Source organism: Gallus gallus, chromosome 3, assembly GCF_016699485.2.
Source record: "Gallus gallus isolate bGalGal1 chromosome 3, bGalGal1.mat.broiler.GRCg7b, whole genome shotgun sequence".
Classification (NCBI taxonomy): domain Eukaryota; kingdom Metazoa; phylum Chordata; class Aves; order Galliformes; family Phasianidae; genus Gallus; species Gallus gallus.
Window position 1 is genome coordinate 60166852 of NC_052534.1, and position 18396 is coordinate 60185247.

The following is an 18396-nucleotide window of genomic DNA, read 5'->3' on the forward strand; positions in this document are numbered from 1 at the left end:
ATGCAATGTATAGATCATTGAGCAACACTCATTTGCGCATTTTTTTTAATGGGCATGAATTAGACTGTGCATCTTACAGGATCAGTTCTGGTAGAACAGGTTGGGAGTCAACATCACCCAAAAAACACCACTAACACAGAAACAGCTGTGTGTCTTAGAAACAGATAATATCACAAAAGGCTACTCATTCACATCATCTATACACACTTAAATTTAACGTATTTATGAACTTAGAGACCTTTCAATCAACCTAATGCATACAAGTGAAAACACTAATATTGATAGTAATTAAACTAATAATTGTGGTAAGTCTCTCAGGACAGAAATGTGATTTGAATTTTTACTAAATAGAGCATATGAAGATAATCTCCAAAATATATTTAGCTATCATGGTAAGTTGTATAGAACCAATAAAGATTTTGCCTTTTTACACCACCGGAAAGGTATTTCAAATTCAGAAACAAGCACATCAGCAAGACTAGTAACAGAAACTGCACTTTGTTTCACAAAATAGTGGTATTGCACAGGAAAACCAAACTCATAAATAGGAGCAAGTATTTTTTAACATTAAACTTGAAACAGCAACTTATTCTTCAGGAAAATGCATTATTCAGGTGAAATATTCAGCATTTCCAGTACAACAAGTTAGAAGTAACACCCTTATTTTTATACACTGTTGGTCCTTAGAAGCAGTGAAACTGCTTCTGATAAGTTCTTTGCAATATCAGGCAAAGTATCGTTAAGAATATCAATAACCACGTAAAGGAAAAAGTTAACTCCCCTGACAGATAACAGGACCTCCAGCTACAAAACATTCTTTGTCAGTAAGAGACCATCAACAACATATCCTCCCTTTGGAGGCTAGCCTTTAAATGAGCCCAGGGAGGGGAGAACCCAGCATGCTTCCAGTCACCTGGGAAGCACTGGAGAATTATTTGCACCTGTGCTTCCTGGGCCAGCTACCCCCTTTGCCAGACACTCAATCATCAGCTCAGGCAATGACATGACAATTCCCCTACATAGACAATAGAAAATTTTAGAAGATTACTTCACATCTAGACTAGAAATTCAGAACTGCTTAAAAGTAAACAATTAAAATAAAATTTTAAGGTAGTGTCTTTATGATTTATTTGTATTTATCACTTATTCAAAACATTTAAGAGAAAATGGCTGCAATAATTGTCATTGTTTATATATTACTTAAAGAATGTTACTCTTTTAAAAAAAGCTTACAAGCACCAACACCCAGGCTCTCACTAAAGTTGGTGACTAAGTAACTTGGAAACCTCTGTAGCTATTTCTAATAAGCATTATATTTTCCAGTTGGACAGCCAACTCATCACAGTCAAATACTAATTTTTGTTCCATCCATAAAGAAAATAAAAGAAAAGCAAACAAAACATTCATTAGTTTCAGACTAGAAGAACCAAAAAAATCTCTCAGTTCTTTTAGTGGCTGAATATAAAAGCATGAAGACCAAAGCTAGTTACTTCTGCACTCACTCAAAATTGATACTGAAATCAAAACAGCGGAAGAGGTGCATGGAAAATAAATAAATAAATAAATCTTTCCAAAAGTACAGTTGGAAATAGGTGAGAGATTGGGAACCTAGCTGAGTAGCAGCACTAGTGATATCTCAAAATGGCGAATCTTTGTGTTTACTATATTAGGGTTGTTTGGAAGTAAAATTTATATTGATATGCAAAACACTATCCTTAGAGGCATTTATAACTCAAATTTTATCTGCTGAGCTCCTAGTATGCAAAATGATACTTTTTTACTATTTATACTTAAGTTTATCCAACATGAATGTATGTGACACTAACATCTATGCTGAAATATACATAATGACATATAAAACCAAACTGCAAATATGTAGTGCCCTGGACAGCTAAATTATGGAAATAAAGAGCATTGTAAATTTTGGAGCATCTTTAGTAGTGCATTTTACGGCTCTGCTCATTGTTTATTTTGCCTCTTAGAGTCAACCAGAAAATGCATCTTCACTAGTAATGGTACTCTTGTCAACAGGCAGAGCTAGACAAAGTATTGTGTCCCTTTTCTTCTGGAGTTTCAGGAGCTGAAAATCACTATGAAAACATAAAAAATTTAAGAAGATACCTACAGATGGGAAGTGAGAAACATCGCATAAGTTCTGCAATGAAGATTCATGACAAGAAGCTTAATAGAAAGATTTTTAAGAAGGTTCTTTTTTGGGATGCAAAAAAGGCTACATTCAGAAAAGGACTGCAGGACTATCTTTGTATTCTCTTAAAATTGAAAGTGCTGATTTGTAAATGAATAGGAAAGTACAGCTCAGTGTGAATCTCAATGCATCTTTCCTGAAGCATAACCTCAGTGACAATGAAACTCACAGAAGAAGAGAATCAGTCACATTGCCTAGAAAAAACCTCTTCGAAAAAAGGATAAAAAAGGACTTCAGGTACTGGCAGGTGATCCTATGAAGGAACCAGAAATTATTATGACTGAAGTCAGCTGTACTTGGATGACTGATAATACCTAAGAAGATTAAATCAAATCAAATTACCTAAATCTTAACCAAGTGGCCAAAACTAGAATTTGCTCTCAATGCAATATATTGGTAAGCAGTGTTACTCAGACTTCAGAAAAATTAGAATAGATAGCTTAGTTTTAGCTGCACACAGTACAATAACATTTTGAGTATACATGTAGGGATTAGTGGCTTAACTGAGGTGAAGAGAACAGAGGAAGAAGTAGACAGGAGTACAGAAGTTGCTGGAATAGAGAGGGGAAGCAGCAGCATATCTGTTGTTACAGATATGTAGCAGGCTCCAAATCTACAGCCTGTTGCAAGGAGAGACAGCAGAGCAGAAGAATTTGAGACTTGTATAGGTGGTTTGAACCTGAGGCAATGTTTCCATTTCTTTTCTAATCCTTATCTTATTGTGGCATAAGCTGTTCATTAAAATATATTAATCTCCTCCTGGAAGGAGTCCTAGGTGTGATTGCAGTAGCCACTGAGTCTAACAAGAGAGTTATCACAGAAAGCTTGAGGCAGCAATCTTTTCCCTTGGTAGAAGATATATTGTCCAAAGATTGTTTAAGGTTCTCTTTCTTACAGAAGTAATACATGCTGTTAAGTAGCTGTGATCCCAATCTACATTCCTAGACTTTGTAGAGAGTTTGGGGCATCTCTCTGTTTTCAGGATACACTGAAACTTGAAAAATAAAAGGATTCACATGTTGATGTGTCACAACCTTTCCTCTGGTAGTGAGAAAATCCCCGTCTTTCTGTGTTTCAGTTCCAGTTTTGTAAAGCAGCTAGGAAAAGTACTTCTCTGCTTCAGTAGTGTAGCACAAGGACAGACATGTCAGAAGTTCTGAGGTGGGCAGATACTCCAAGGAAGGCATGATATAAACATATGCAAGTAAAAAAGCCTGAGGTATTGCCTCACAGAAAAAAGAATGTCATCAATAACTGATATATATCAGCTAGAAAAAAATACTACATAAACTGCAGTAACATAAACAACTGTAAAAACCATATGCAACACTGATTACTTTACATACAGAGAAATATTTTGCACTGAACTACAGAGGTAATTTCAGAGCAGTGGAAACATTACCTTATACCTGCTTGATTTTTAATTACCTTTAGTTGTCCAGAGCTATTGGCTGTTTGAGGCAATTTTAATGTTTTCAACTGCAGTTTAGATAACAGTAGCAAAAGCCATGGATTTTCTCTCTAATCTCTTCCTCTGTGTATCTACTAAATACATCATCAGCTAAGTTGTTCTTTCTTCATGCCTTTTATAGTATTTTGACTACAAAGTGCCAGTTACACATTAGTTTAACAGAAAGCATTTCTTGTTCTTAAAAAATAAAAATATATCTGTAGAGTAAATCCCACATGTCATTATACTAACAAACAAGAGGATCGATTCTAAAGAAAGAGAAAATGAAATGTAGAGGAACTTCATGCTTTGGCATCTTTCCAGGGATGCTGTTAGTGAGCTCCCTGGTTTGAATTAAAAGAAAAAATAACATCTTCATTTCATATTAGCAGTTCTATATAGAACCGGCCTCCTTAATTTCAACTCCCTGGAAAAACATTTTTTCCTTTGGAGTGGATGAGTGAGACATCGCTCTCATCAGGTCACCTCACAGAAGAAAAGCCTGCGAGGTGACCTGATAAGCGACCTGTCAGATCCAAAGGGAAGCTACAGGAAAGAAGGGGACAGGGTCTGTGGTGACAGAACAAGGGGAAATAGCATCAAGCTCAAAGAGAGTAGATTTAGGTTAGATATAAGGAAAAAAATATTTTACAGTGAGTGTGATGAGGCACTGGAACAGGTTGCCTAGTGATGTGGTTGTTGTCCTGTCCCTGGAGACTTTAAAGATGAGGCTGGATCAGGCTCTGGGCAACCTGATCTAGCTGTGGATGTCTCTGTTCATTGCAGGGGAGTTGGACTAGATAACCTTCAGAGGACTTTCAGCTCTAAGGATTCTATGATTCTATGATTTTGACTGGTTACTTCCTTAATGGGAATACCATTCATTGAAGGAGGAAAAAAGAATTAGGAAAGGATGTCTATAGCAGAACTCTGAACCAATTAAACCTTCTGTGACTATTATAATAAAGGATTTAATAATTAGGATTTATCCTTCTATGATGGAGTGACAGCATCAGTGGACAGGGGAAGGGCAATGAATGTCATCTATCTGGAATTCTGCAAAGCATTTGACATGGTCCCTCACCACATCCTTCTCACTAAATTGGAGAGGTATGAATATGAAGGATGGTCTGTTTGGTGGATTAAGAATTGGTTGGCTGGTTGCAGCCAAAGGGTTGTGATCAATGGTTTTATGTCAGGGTGGAGGCTGGTCACAAGCGGTGTCCCCCAGGGTTCAGTTTTGGAACCAGTGCTCTTCAACATCTTCAGCAATGACATTGATTATGGCATCAAGTGCACCCTTAGCAAGTTTGCAGACAACACCAAGCTGAGCGGTGCAGTCAATACAATGGAGGGAAGGGAAGCCATCCTGAGGGACCTGGACAGGCTGGAGAATGGGCCCATGTGAACCTAATGAGGTTCAACAAGGCCAAGTGCAAGGTGTTGCTCTTGGGTCAGAGCAATCCCAAGTGTTTATACAGACTGGGCAAAGAACCCCTTGCAAGCAGCCCTGCAGAGAAGGAATTGGGGATCCTGGTAGACGAGAAGATGGACATGAGCCAGAAGTGTGCACTTGCAGCCCGGAAGGCCAACTGTGTTCTGGGCTGCATTGGAAGAGAAGTGGCCAGCAGGGAGAGGGAGGTGATTATCCCCCTCTACTCAGCTCTTGTGAAGCCTCATCTGGAGTACTGCATCCAGGCCTGGGGCCCCCAGTACAAGAAAGACGCAGAGCTCTTGGAAGGAGTCCAGAGCAGGGTCACTGAGATGATCAGAGGGCTGGAACACCTCTCCTATGAAGAAAGGTTGAAGAAACTGGGCTTTTTTAGCTTGGAGAAGAGAAGGCTCCAGAGAGACCGCATTGTGGCCTTCCAATACTTGCTGGGAACACATAAACAGGAGGGGGAAAGGCTATTTACAAGGGTGGGTAGTGGTAGGACAAGGGGGAATGGTTTTAAACTGGGACAGGTCAGGTTTGGGTTAGATATTAGGAGGAAGTTTTTCACTCAGAGGGTGATGACACACTGGAACAGGTTGCCCAAGGAGGGTGTAGATGTGGATGCATTAAAAGCCAGGCTGGATGTGGTTCTGGGCAGCCTGGTCTAGTGGTTGGTGACCCTGCCCATGGCAAGGGAGTTGAAACTAGATGATTATTGTGGTCCCTTTCAACCCAGGCCATTCCATGTTTCTATGATTCTATGATTTAAATTAAAATTATTAGACAGTATCATGCACTGAACATGTTCTGCCTCAAATTTACTGGAAGTAAATCATGTACTTCATTATATGATATAAGTTATAACTTCCAATCCTCTATACATATGTCAGTTGAAATACAGTATTAGCAAAGTATCTTTAAAACTGGAATTTTATGAAATTTTTATGGAAAACTAAAATAGACTCTGAAAATTAACAAAAATCCATCTCAGTCTGAAAGAAAAAAAAACTCTGACCAGAACTATTGTGAAGTAAGTTCTGTCCTGGAGTTTTTTCCACAGTGTTTCTCACAAAAGTTTCTGAAAAAAATCCCAAATTCATCTTCAGGTTTCTGTGGATTCAGGTTCTTCAAGAACCTGATAGATGTCTCTGTCTCCACTGAATGAGAGAAATTTATTGTATTTTCCAAATGTTAACTATTTAAAGCCCTCCCAAAGTCTGAGAGCTTCTCATTTCATTATCTACCATAAATTTTCAGAGGAGTGGTACACTTTTTCTTTTTAGAACTTTGTTTTTTGTCAAGTAGGAACCTTCTTGAAAGAGTGATATTCTATACAAAATTAGAGGAATCGGATATTTAGGAACTCTTACCTTGTTTTTTCCTTTTTATGGCTTGATGTCACTTGACTAGTTGTCTGATAAACAGATTTTTTTTTTTATCATGCTTTGCCAAAGAGGTCAGACTAATGATGTTTAATCTTGAAATCTTTTATACTTTCTTAAGGAGTTGCGTCAGGTTTTCTGGTCAGAGAAGAAATTTCCCATTCATAATTTTCTTTAGAATAATTCTGTACCTTGATGCCTCATGCATAATTGTGTTTCAGTAAAGAGAACAGATGAAAGTAATCAAATCTTACTATAATAATTCCCTGTCTGTGAAATATATATACATATAGTGTAGATTCTTTTTCTAAATTTTAAAGGCTATATCCAAAAAAAGGTAGATAATGCCAGGGACATTTAATGGAGGCAATCTTCTTTCATCTACTTCCATACAGTCAAGATTGCTGTGCTCTGTATAGTATTACATTGGAAGACATACTTGCTTAAGGATCAGCTGAATCTAAGGGGCTGGAGAATCTGAGATCTGTTGAGATCTCTTGCGAGTTATCAAAAATATTTCTAAAAAAGTAATCAAAATAAAATCCTAATGTAATCTAAGCCTTGAATATCTTATCAGAACATCAAGTAAGAAAAATAATAGACCATATATTTCAAACTGATAATCAATAGCCCATCAATAAACCAACAAATGAACAAAAAAGAATGACTTTTTGTCCACTGGAATCCTTATGCTTTATTTTGTTTAAGTTCTGTATGCTTACAAATCACACTCACAATTTGGGTTAGTTGAACTATAGTGATGACACTGACCAGCTATCTCTACATTCTACTCCTTTCACACTCCTATCCCTACTATGAAGTAGGGTAGACTCAATTTCAAAAGTAAACTTTGGAGCCTATCCTTTTAAACATAAATGAAAGCACATTTAAGTCCACAACATAATAAAATTTAATCTTTTAACACAACAGCAGCAAAAAGCATTCTATTACATGTACTTCCCTGGGTATTGAAATCTCTTTCAGCAAATGTTGTTTAAAGTTCAAAGGGCAATCTTCTACTTACATCCCTACTGATTTTTCACAGCATCTGCCAAAGTGAGCAAAACCCTCCAATAAAACATCAGTTAACAAAGTTTACAAAGATCACTTCTATGAAGTCGCATCCCGTAATGAAAGGACAAAATACAAAAAGAATCTCCAAACTCTACCCTTTCATAACATCTAAATTCCCATCTGCAATCTTTTGTAAGAATTTTAAGAGAAAAAAATTAAGAGAATAATAAAGATATTTCAGAAAACTATGATGAGGCTTGAAGGACTACTGAAAAGGAGACCATGACAAGGGATCTTCTTAGCAAGCTGAGACACCATGAACTACAAGTATCCCTCAAAGTATTTAATATACTCTCTGTAATGCAAAGAATGTTAAAGATATTGAAGATTTATCACAGATGGGCTAAGGAGAATTTGAGTTGCTATTCATGACATGGAAAGCATTTTAGGAAAGTGCACCTATGCAGTAATTACTATGTCATAAAATACCAGTGCTTCATTTAGCATCAATTTATCCAGCATAATGAAAATCAAACCATGAATGAAATTTGGGGTTAATTTGGGATTGAAGTGGATTCTCCCGCACTGTAATAGTCTTAGCTAATATGATTTTGAGATTTACTTGGAGTGCCCCATAAATGCTTCTGCAATACTCATTTTGAACATCAAGTTTTTTTTTAGCTTTTCTATTTTTATTCTGCTCTTTTTTGTGTTTTGTCCTCATAGTCTTGTTCATACTGTGTGCTCTTCAAAGTTTTTCTTACTTTTCCACAATTCTGTGCTGTCTTATAATTTTGGTAATTTTATTTTTTTAGTTTACTTCAGCAGACAAACTCCCAGAAAACTATTATTTTAGTTAACAATCTCTGTCAACTAGCAATAAGACTATGCTTTTTCTCATTTGCTTTCTCTTTTTTCAGTTTGGGAGCCTCTGGGATTCCTAACCTATAATAATTTTTTTATTTCCCTTTCTCAACAGGATGCAAATTAGTTTTAAATGCTTGATTCTTGTTATTTCATGAGTTACAGTGACCACTAACTTCAAAAGTTCCCATAATTTAATGATTCAGAGATAATTATTTTTTTAACAGACTCATTTGCTTTACTCTCAACTGATCTTTCTGTGTGAACAATTTTTAATCAACAATCCCATGAATAAATTGACGAAGCAATGAAACAATTACTCAGTGGAGTCTGACCTGACATAGTATTTGTTCTATTTAAGGTGCAGACAGAGCTTTCCATAATGACCACTTTCTGAATGCTGTTATCTCCTTCCTCTGATATACTTGGTATCTTCTGAATCTTTCTGATCTTCATTTAAAATATAATTATGGGGTGCTTAGATTATTTGAAATTGAGAGTACTGGACGAATACCACAAATTATTATTTTTTTCCTGAAGTGTAAGAACTTCTTTGTATGCATGAACTTCACACAGAAAATATCAGTTCTGTCCTTATGTATTCACTGTGCAGTACTTAATGTATGAAATTCTACCAATTTTTGGCAACTACCGTTTTGTTATTTTTTTTCCTTTCTTGCTTGTCTTTGAAATACCTCACATTCCTCTCTCTCTTTATTTTTCCTCTTTCTCAGCTTCTACAGTAGGTATTTATATATTTGGAATAAGTAAAATAACTTTGAAGTGACACAGATTTTTCCACTAAGATGTATAAACAATCCCTGTTGTCATATACTTCCTTTGTTTGATCTGGCCTTTAAGTGGTAAAACGCAAATCAAATAACTTGCCTTATGACATTTTCAACCTGCCTGAAATCAATAAACCCTGGAAATTTTACACTGAGGACAGCATAGACAAAAAAAGGTTTCAAACAAATTCTATTACCAATTTTATGTGTATTTATTCAGTCCAGTTCAACCTGTTTTCTGATTTGCATTCAGCAAATATTTTAGTAAATATAGTGACCAAAGATCCTAAGAAATATTCCTTCTGTTGCTGGTATTAATTTTTATGCTGGTATAATATTTGCAGAAAATATATATGTATTTTTTTTCTCAAGTACCTTTGTGCCAGAAATGGTAGTTTAAGAGACTGTTTATTTAGACTATTTAGAAAGATTGACCAGATGTTTATTTATTTACATAGCTATTTTGTTACTTAATTCAGAACTAAAATTATCCAAAATCTGTTCTGAATATAGACAATATTGTATTCAGTAATGGAACACACTGAAAGTGTATAGATAACCACTAAAAAATAACAATGAGCACTTACATTAGTTATTATCCGTGGCAAGCTACAGAATCAAGGAACACACTGAAGAATATTATATATCCTTGAATGACATGTTAGCAAACAAAATATCTTGTCAATGGCAGATTTTGAAACAGAATAACTAAATAACTATTCTGATCTGCAGTCTACTATGACAGCCAACAGATAAAGTTGGTACTAAAATGCTCAAGGTTTGCATTTCCTTAGCTTAATATACTATTATTGAGCATTAGCACAAAATGATTATGCAGCAGATCATTACTTATGTCCACGAATCATCATTGGCTCAGAAAAGCTGGGCAAAATATTTTGTGTACTCTTTCATGGCTATCTTCTTCTATCAACGAATAGATCTTTATATAAAATTTCTGTACACGCCTTCTTATTTTAAATAAAAGAAGTAAACAAATATCTTGAAGAAGAACTGGATTAGGTCAATAAGGTAAATTAATTTCAATTAATTAATGTGTTGTTACAGGTATTAAACACAAGACTCTATTTTTTTTTTTAATTATGGTAAATAAATTTTCCATTGGGAAAAATAAAAAGAAAGAAATCTGATTCTCTTACAACATTCAGCATCCTGAAATGTTATTTCACCAAAAAAATCTAGCCAATAATTAACTATATCTAGCCTGTCTCTAAATTTCAAAAAAGCAACTGAGAGAACATGGCTTCAGAACTGCAGCTTCCCTACTGTTCCTTGCTTTATATTTTTCTGTAACATGGTTGATGTTGTTTGATAGTATCCTGACACATACTTTCAAGAGATGAACTGCTGTACACTTACATGTACTGCTTTGAACATTTAAAAACATAGAAGACAATAAGTTGCAGTATACAAGCCAGAAAACTACAAACATACTTCATGGATTTAGGGATACTTGTCATTAAGTAGATCCCCCTAAGGGTGTTGAAGCCATTGGCTATGACCAGTCTTTAAAAAGACATAAATTAGCTCAGTTATACTCTTTGGGGCTTAGTGGTTTTACAGACTGATGATGCTACAAGAAGCCTCAGACAAAGTAATTGCCTCTTTTTTAATACATATCAGCAATCATGTGTTAAGTAATGTACCAGTAATATTCCATCCTTTTTTTCCCTCAGACCTAACGTGGACAAGTATTGTCTTGTACTAAATTATTTTAGCTCATAAAGTTTACAAGTGTGCTCCATGTCAAGCTGAGATACTTATAGTCTTCTCCTAGTATTCTGTGGTCTGTATTAGTTTCTCAAGAGTCTTTATGACATTTGCTATTCTTAGAGTTTTGTAATATTACATCTAAGAGAAAGAAATGTTAGAATAGAATAAATTATTCCCTGGGAAAATGTTAGCAATATTGTTGTCCACACTAAATCTTGCTACATACACAACCAAAGTCCACTTTAAATTAACCATGAAACCACTTTATTATGAGAAAACACTTTATACAATCTCCTACTCTAAGTTTTGAAAGAAGATAATTACTCCTAGATTGAAAGCTTGCTCTGTTGCATCTTCACTTTATGCTCAAGGCAGGAAAATTTGTTCATTCTTCAATGCAGATGCTTTTTCACTTTCTCAGCAGTCTTGCTTTTCTACAAGATTACTCAATAAAACCTAAAGAACTGTACAAAAAAAAAAAATTCTCACTTTCTTGGGACTAATTCTAGAAGAAGTAAAAATAACAGCTTTTAAAGATATAAAGGAGCAGTGGAAATTATAGATATCTATCTCTCAGACATAACTGTCTTCAAATTCTTATATTTCTTACTTTATTTCCAAGTCTATCTCTATTGGCTTATGTCACTGACAAGCTCCATTAGATATTCCTTTATCTTCTACAAATGGCAGCGGAGAAAGAAAGTACTTATTTTTACAGTGATATCTCTGCAGCACTGGAATACTACAAGGTACTGGGCTTCACATGTCAGGTCAGGTCCTACATTTGGAGAAGATGATGACACTCAAAGTAAACGGGGCTTCTTGTCCTCCTTGTGAATTCTGACAATGTCTTATAGAAAAATTAAGAAAATAATAGAATGAGATTTCTATGTTTTTCCATGAAGCAGGAATCAGAACACATCTGTTCATTCAGTGTCACTCCCTTATTCTTCTTGTAACCCATATCTAATGCTATCATGGGATGGAAAGTACCCAGCTGCATGCACCTGAGCTCTCCTGGGTTGGCCTTGCCTTCCCACCAGGTGCTCAAACACTGTTTCAGGCCGTGACTTAGCATTTCTGCAACACCATAGTGGAGTGAGGAATATGTGCTGAGCCTACTAACACGGATGAAATCCCTCTAAAGAAGGAACTGGCAAAAACTGAGCCTCCAAACAGAGCCTTACCCTGGTGAAAAGTACAGCTTATTTTCAGAATCCTTAGTAACTTGCATTGGTATTACCCCCATGCATTTGTCTTGCACAATCTTCTGACAGCGATGCTAAAAGCACATTTAAGTCTCAGTCATTCTACTGGTCAATTTTTGTTCCTACTGAAATCTCTATTTATAAAGCTTCAGAACTGCTGCTTAGCAGTTCTTTTATCATTATCATTTACACAAGGAAAAACGATTTACTTATTATCTCTAGAAAATATATTTCTGTTCACTCATTTCTGCCCTTAGAGCAGATGTTTTACCCTCTCAGTCAAGTGTTGGTATAATGCTTAATGGTTTAGGTTTACAAATAAAGATAAGTGTGTTTTCTGAAGCAATGTTAACTCTTCTCAACATATTAAACTTCACTTTTTATAGAATCATAGAACTGTAATAATTGAATATAAAATATCGTAGAATGGCTTAGGTTGGAAGGGACCTTAAAGATCATCTAGTTCCAACCCCCTTACCACGGACAGTGCTTCCATCCACCAGATCAGGTTGCCCAGGGCTTCATCTAACCTGGCCTGGAATGCCAGGAATAGAGCATTCACAACTTCTTTGGGCAATCTATTGCAGAGTCTCACCATCCTCACAGTAATGAATTTCTTCCTAACCTTGTAAAAAGTCTGGCTCCCTCCTGTTTACAAGCTCTCTTCAAGTACAGGAAGGCTGTACTGAGGTCTCCCCAGATCCTTCACTTCTGCAAGTGAAGCAAGCGCAACTCCCTCAACCTTTCTTCATAGAAGAGATGCTCCAGCCCTTTGATTATCTATGTGGACCTAGTCTGGACCTGATCTAACAGCTCTGTGTTTTTCTCTTTTTGGGGCCCTGAGGTCTAGATACAGAACTCCAGATGAGGCCTCACAAGGGCAGACCAGAGGGAACAATCACCTCCGTCACCCTGCTGGCCATCTCTCTTTAGATGCAGCCCAGGATGCTGTTGGTCTTCTGAGCTGCAAGAGCACACTTGGTTTATGTTCAACTTCTCATTCATCAAGCTGGGAGACAAACAGGGATGTACATTCTCCTTGGCCTGTCTCTTTTTATCAATCCTTCTTGTTATTTTTCTCATCTCTTGCCAAGTTCGGTTTCATTGGTGCCTTGGTTTTCCTGATCCAATCCCTGCAAATCCAGGCAACATCCCTATATTTTTCCCAGGACACCCACCCCTGCTTTCACTGCTTGTACATTTCCTTCTTATCTCTCAGTTTGATCATTAGGTCCTTGCTCAACCAGGCTGGTTTCCTTCCTCCTTTGCTTGTTTTCTAATACCAGGGGATGGATAGTTCTTGCACTCTCAGAAAGGTGTCCTTAAAGAGCTGGAGGCTCTGTTTTGTTCCTCCGTTCCTAAGGAGAGTTTCCGAGGGGATCTCATCCAATAATTTCTTAAACAACCAGAAGTTCACTCTCCTGAATCTCAGGGTCCTGACTCCACTCTTTGACAGGCCTGCGTTCCTCAAGATCACGATTTCAATCAGGCTGCCTCTGATCTTAACCTTTTTAAAGATCTCCTTCACAATGGTGAGCACCAGGTCCAATAGCACTTCACCTCTGATCGGTCTGTCCAATACTTTGATCAGAATGTCATCCTCAAGAGACTCTAGGAGTTTCCTGTATTGCCTGCAGCTCACCACTTTGTTTCCCTAGCAGATACCTGAGTGGTTCAGTCCTCTGCGCACTGCAACTCCTACATCCCAAGTTTTTTGAACTATTTTCCAAAATCTGGAGCCACAGTCATCTATCCACTTCTCACCCAATTTTAAACTTCCCTGTGACTCTTCTGAGTTCAAAAACACTTTTTCACTTGTGGTATTCCATCTGTTTAAAACTTATTTCCTCTTTTCCAAAGGCACTGAGTAGTTTTTTTAAATCTCACTTCGAAACTTTCCTCCCTTCTTTAGTCCATGAATCCCTATCCCTGAAAAATATTTTAGTGATATCCTTCAGAATCTCGCACAGTAAAAGAGGACATTTATTGTGGCCTTGCTGAAGTAAGCGATACTTCATGCACTTACGTGACTGCATATTAGGGGTCGTACTAGGGACCACTTGAGACAGAGTGACCCTTGCAGCATTACTTGAAAGACTGAGTTTCTGCATCCTCTCACTAGAAAACCTCATAGCTACACCCCTGTAGATTTAACAGCTGTTATCACAATCTCACTTTTTTGTCTTTCAATTCATAACCTGTCTTATGATGTCAGATTAATGCCAATGATATTTGTCCAGTTTCAGGAATGGACAATTCTGGGCTCATTACAAATGAAGAAAAGGATGTAGTCCCATTATCTTTTCCTCCAATGACAAGCAACATTTCCCTTATTGTCACTTTAAGATAATCTCCAAAGAATTTGGCATTAATTATGAAGACAATAAAATCAACTCTCTATTGAGCTAACTAAATGAGAAATGAAAGTTTCATAATTGTTTCTGTATCCAATCAGCCTATGATGGATGGCCCACGAAGATTTCTGTTCTAAAATCTGAGCAAGACAAACAAACTGATCTTAGATCAGTTCTATCCAATTCAGTGACAGGATGAGAAAAACTTGCATAGCCAGTTGGACTACATAGTGAGGCTGAAGGGAGCTTTAACAAAAGATGTGTGTGAAAATTCAGGTGATTGTGTGGTACGAATGGTATCATGCAGAAATGCATGACCAGTAACTATCGATAAGGTAGATTTCTGTTGAAAAGGCCACTTAAACGCTGTGTGTTTTTTGTTGTTGTTAGGTTCTTGTGGGTTTTTTTTTGTTTGTTTGTTTGTTTTTTAGCTTAGCTAAGCATTTTATCTTCATTTGCCTTGCAATTGCCTTGGAATGGAGTTTTTAAATTGTTTTATTTAACTGCCACTTGCTTGAAATTTGGTTGTTTTGTTGTGTTGCTAGTTTTATTTATTTATTTATTTATTTAATTTATTTTCAAGATTTTTGGACTAGCCAAGGTAATAGAAATGAAAGAAGAATACTTCAGTTCACATTTACATGGTTCCCAGGGTTGTGAATTGAAGAAATTATCCAAAATGTTTCAGACTTGCAATACATTTTTTAGTTTTTGCAATAAATGTTTCGATTATAGTAATTTACATGTGTATAATAAATATATTACACTTGCGCACACAATTTCTACATATAGCAAATAGGATAAATACAAATATAGATGCAAATATTAATGTATTACCATTACATAGCACTATTAGAATATGGATTGTAGACCGGGGGTAGAAGAGAAACTTTTCTATATCCTGAGTGATTACTGTTATAAAAAGGAACACAATGACAGAACATAGACTTTGCAGAAGTGGGTACAGATACAGTGTAGTTAACTCATTTATACATTGAAAATATGGTTGTACAAGAGCAAATCTTTTGGACTGCTGTCTATCTATGAGAAGTAGTACAAGCCTTAACTGAATTAGCAGAGAAATTGGATAGAAATATTATATAAATCTATTTCTAACAAAAGATGTTCTAAACAATGGTTTTGAAATTTGTTGTTCTGTCTTTAGAGACCTACCTATCACGGAGAAAAAAATCAATCTGAAATATATCATGAGGATTTCATTTATGCTGTATTGTTCCAGTAAGTACAACAATAAAGCATGTGAGAAACATAAAGATCCAAATCCTTATTTTTATCCAGAGCCCTCAGTCTGCAACTGTCATAACCATATTTCTTACCATACTCTCATATTTCATTTCTGAATTTGGACTATTTCTACACATAACATGTAGGCATCCCCCCAGACCTGGTAAAGAACAATAATGAAATACTATCATAAATGAGGGATCTGCTGAATAGGTCAGGTGAATCCAGAAAGTTTATTCACTTCTGCAACACTCATATTTTCCTGTTACTTTACTTTCAACTGTGGCAGGTTGTTAGCATTTAATTACTACAGGTGATCCAGAAGTTTAATAAGTGAATGTAAAATATTAAAGAAGCAGGTGAAATAAAAATGAGAGTTCTATTTCTTTTATAAGCAGTACAGTTTGGAACGTTTTAATTTAAATATGCAGATTAAAATAAATAAATAAAATGAAATACTCACTCCTGTTATGTAACGAGGTCTATACTGGATGGTTCCAAATAAGCCAAGTATGACTACAATAATGTGTATGAAATTTGCCAAGATGGGTGCCCACTGATAACCAAGGAAGTCAAATATTTGCCTCTCGAGCACAGAAACCTATGATTAAAAAGCAAAAGAATAAATAGATTAGAACAAACCAGAAGATATCTACTGGGACAGTGTCACATCCCATAGCAAGATGATTGCTCTGTGTTAAAAACAAAAACAAGAACAAATTCAGTCAGCAGTATCAGCAGTACAACAAAATGAGTTTGCAATATTTCACTTTCTTGTTTTAATGAAAGCTGCATTTCTCACTGACAGATTACTGAGTTATATTCAGTTAGCTAAAATATTAATGTGGGCAATTTTACTGAGATACTAAAGCGTTTCCTAGGATGTTATGTTTGCAGGTGAAGAAACACAAATCATTTTGTTATATACACCAGCAAATGCTATAATGTCCTAGGGTATTGGTGCTGAAAATATTTGCTGGGTTTATGATCTCTTCTCAGATACTTTTTTTCCTTCTACAAAAGCCATCCTTCAGCTTAATCCTGTCTATTTTCTTTCATTATTTTCTCTGCTCTTTTTATTTTTTTTCTATTCCTTCTATTTCTAGATATCTGGTGAATGGGCTTTTACCTCTGTTGAAATGCATACAACTTTTTGACCTGGTTTTATTGATAATTACTCTAGTTTATCTTCTCTCACTGTCACAAATAACTCAGATATAAGCTGTTACTCGCAACTCCTGACACTTCATTTTTGAAAATGAATTATGGTACAATCTTGAGTTGTTGGTGGCTGTTTTGAGTTAATGCCATTCCAAGCAGATAGATCAGAAAGCAGAAAAAAACCTGTATTTCTAATAATGTCGGTAGAATTCATTTCTGAATTCAAACATCAAGTGTCCCTTACCTTGTATTCAGACATTATAGCAAAATACAGCATTGCGTAACAAAGCATAGACAGAATGGCATGTTTTGATTTAAGTAATACTGATGTGAAGATTAAAAGGTAACGAAGGCTGAAGTGAATTCAGTCAGAAAGAGTGCCGAGTTTCTTTGATATTTGAGTTACTTCAGTAATTTTACTAATTAGAATTGAGTAGATGAATTTTATGAAAATGTATGTAATAGTAATAAAACACACAGAAGAAATAAAAACAGACTGGTTTTTCACAAAGTTTCACTAAATGACAGCAGACTATTTACTCAGTTTATATTATATGGTAAATTAATTGATTTAGATGTATCTGTCACACACTTTATTCATTTAAAAGATAACACCTTTTGAAATCAAGTACTAAATGAATAATTAACTACTGTTTAGCACTTTTCTTGCATGATGTAGCTATGGAAGAGTCTTTTAACTTTCATGCCACAGTTCACTACACCAACATTTTATTTTTGAAATTAACTAAGAAGGCTTGCCATTAAAAAGACAGCCTACACTTGCAGCAGCATTGCAAATGTAGCGTTATATAATGCTTACTGGCATATGTTGCACTTTAAGATAGGGATTCTCAAAGTAACACTGGGGAAGTCATATCATTTTGAATTTTGAGCCCATTTGAAAGTTCAGAGTTTCATGTTAACCACTGAATTCCTCTTTACAACAAAGATTACTTTCATATAGTACATCCAGCTTATAACCAGTGTTAATATTTTACCTAGCATGTTATTTTACAGACATATTGACACAAAGAGATCCTGGTACTACAGCATCTGAGATATTAATGGAGTGATTTGTGCTATACTGCACCTCTCTCTAGCAAATAAATGTCATAGAAGCATTCACAGAATCCCAGGACACAACATTCTAAAAGTGAAAACAGTGAAAAAGAAACAAAAGCTAGATCAAGCTGCATTACAAGTTTCATGAAATCTACCTCTCCTTGTGCTTCTAAATTTATCATTAAAAACTATTTCCTCGACTATCAACTTAGTCATCTACATAGAAAAGATAAATAAGTGGCATAGAGCAGTGTTATGTAGGCTTGTGTGAAGTCCCTTAGGGGTATCAGCAAAAGACTTGCTACACCTTGAACACCACTGCTCACTCCGAGCACCGAGCAAGGCTGAAGCAAAGAGTCTAGCCTGAACAAGTATCTAGTATACTTAACAGTAGATATTCAACAAGCAAAAAATACTAGGGATGAGGGAATCATTAAATGAGTAAGAAATTATATAGCTAAGAATTCCAACTATAGAAGAAAATTGCAGCAGGGTA

General features: G+C 35.9%; 1 protein-coding gene across 2 annotated transcripts in view; it reads right to left on the bottom strand.

Annotated features, from left to right (window-relative positions):
- NKAIN2 (Na+/K+ transporting ATPase interacting 2) overlaps positions 1-18396 on the bottom strand; it is a 517562-nt gene that overhangs the window by 268616 nt on the left and 230550 nt on the right. For both annotated transcript variants that reach the window (NM_001277834.2, XM_040697148.2), the window contains exon 2: positions 16141-16278. In NM_001277834.2, coding sequence (NP_001264763.1) covers positions 16141-16278 — 138 coding nt within the window. The remainder of the gene's footprint in view (positions 1-16140; positions 16279-18396) is intronic.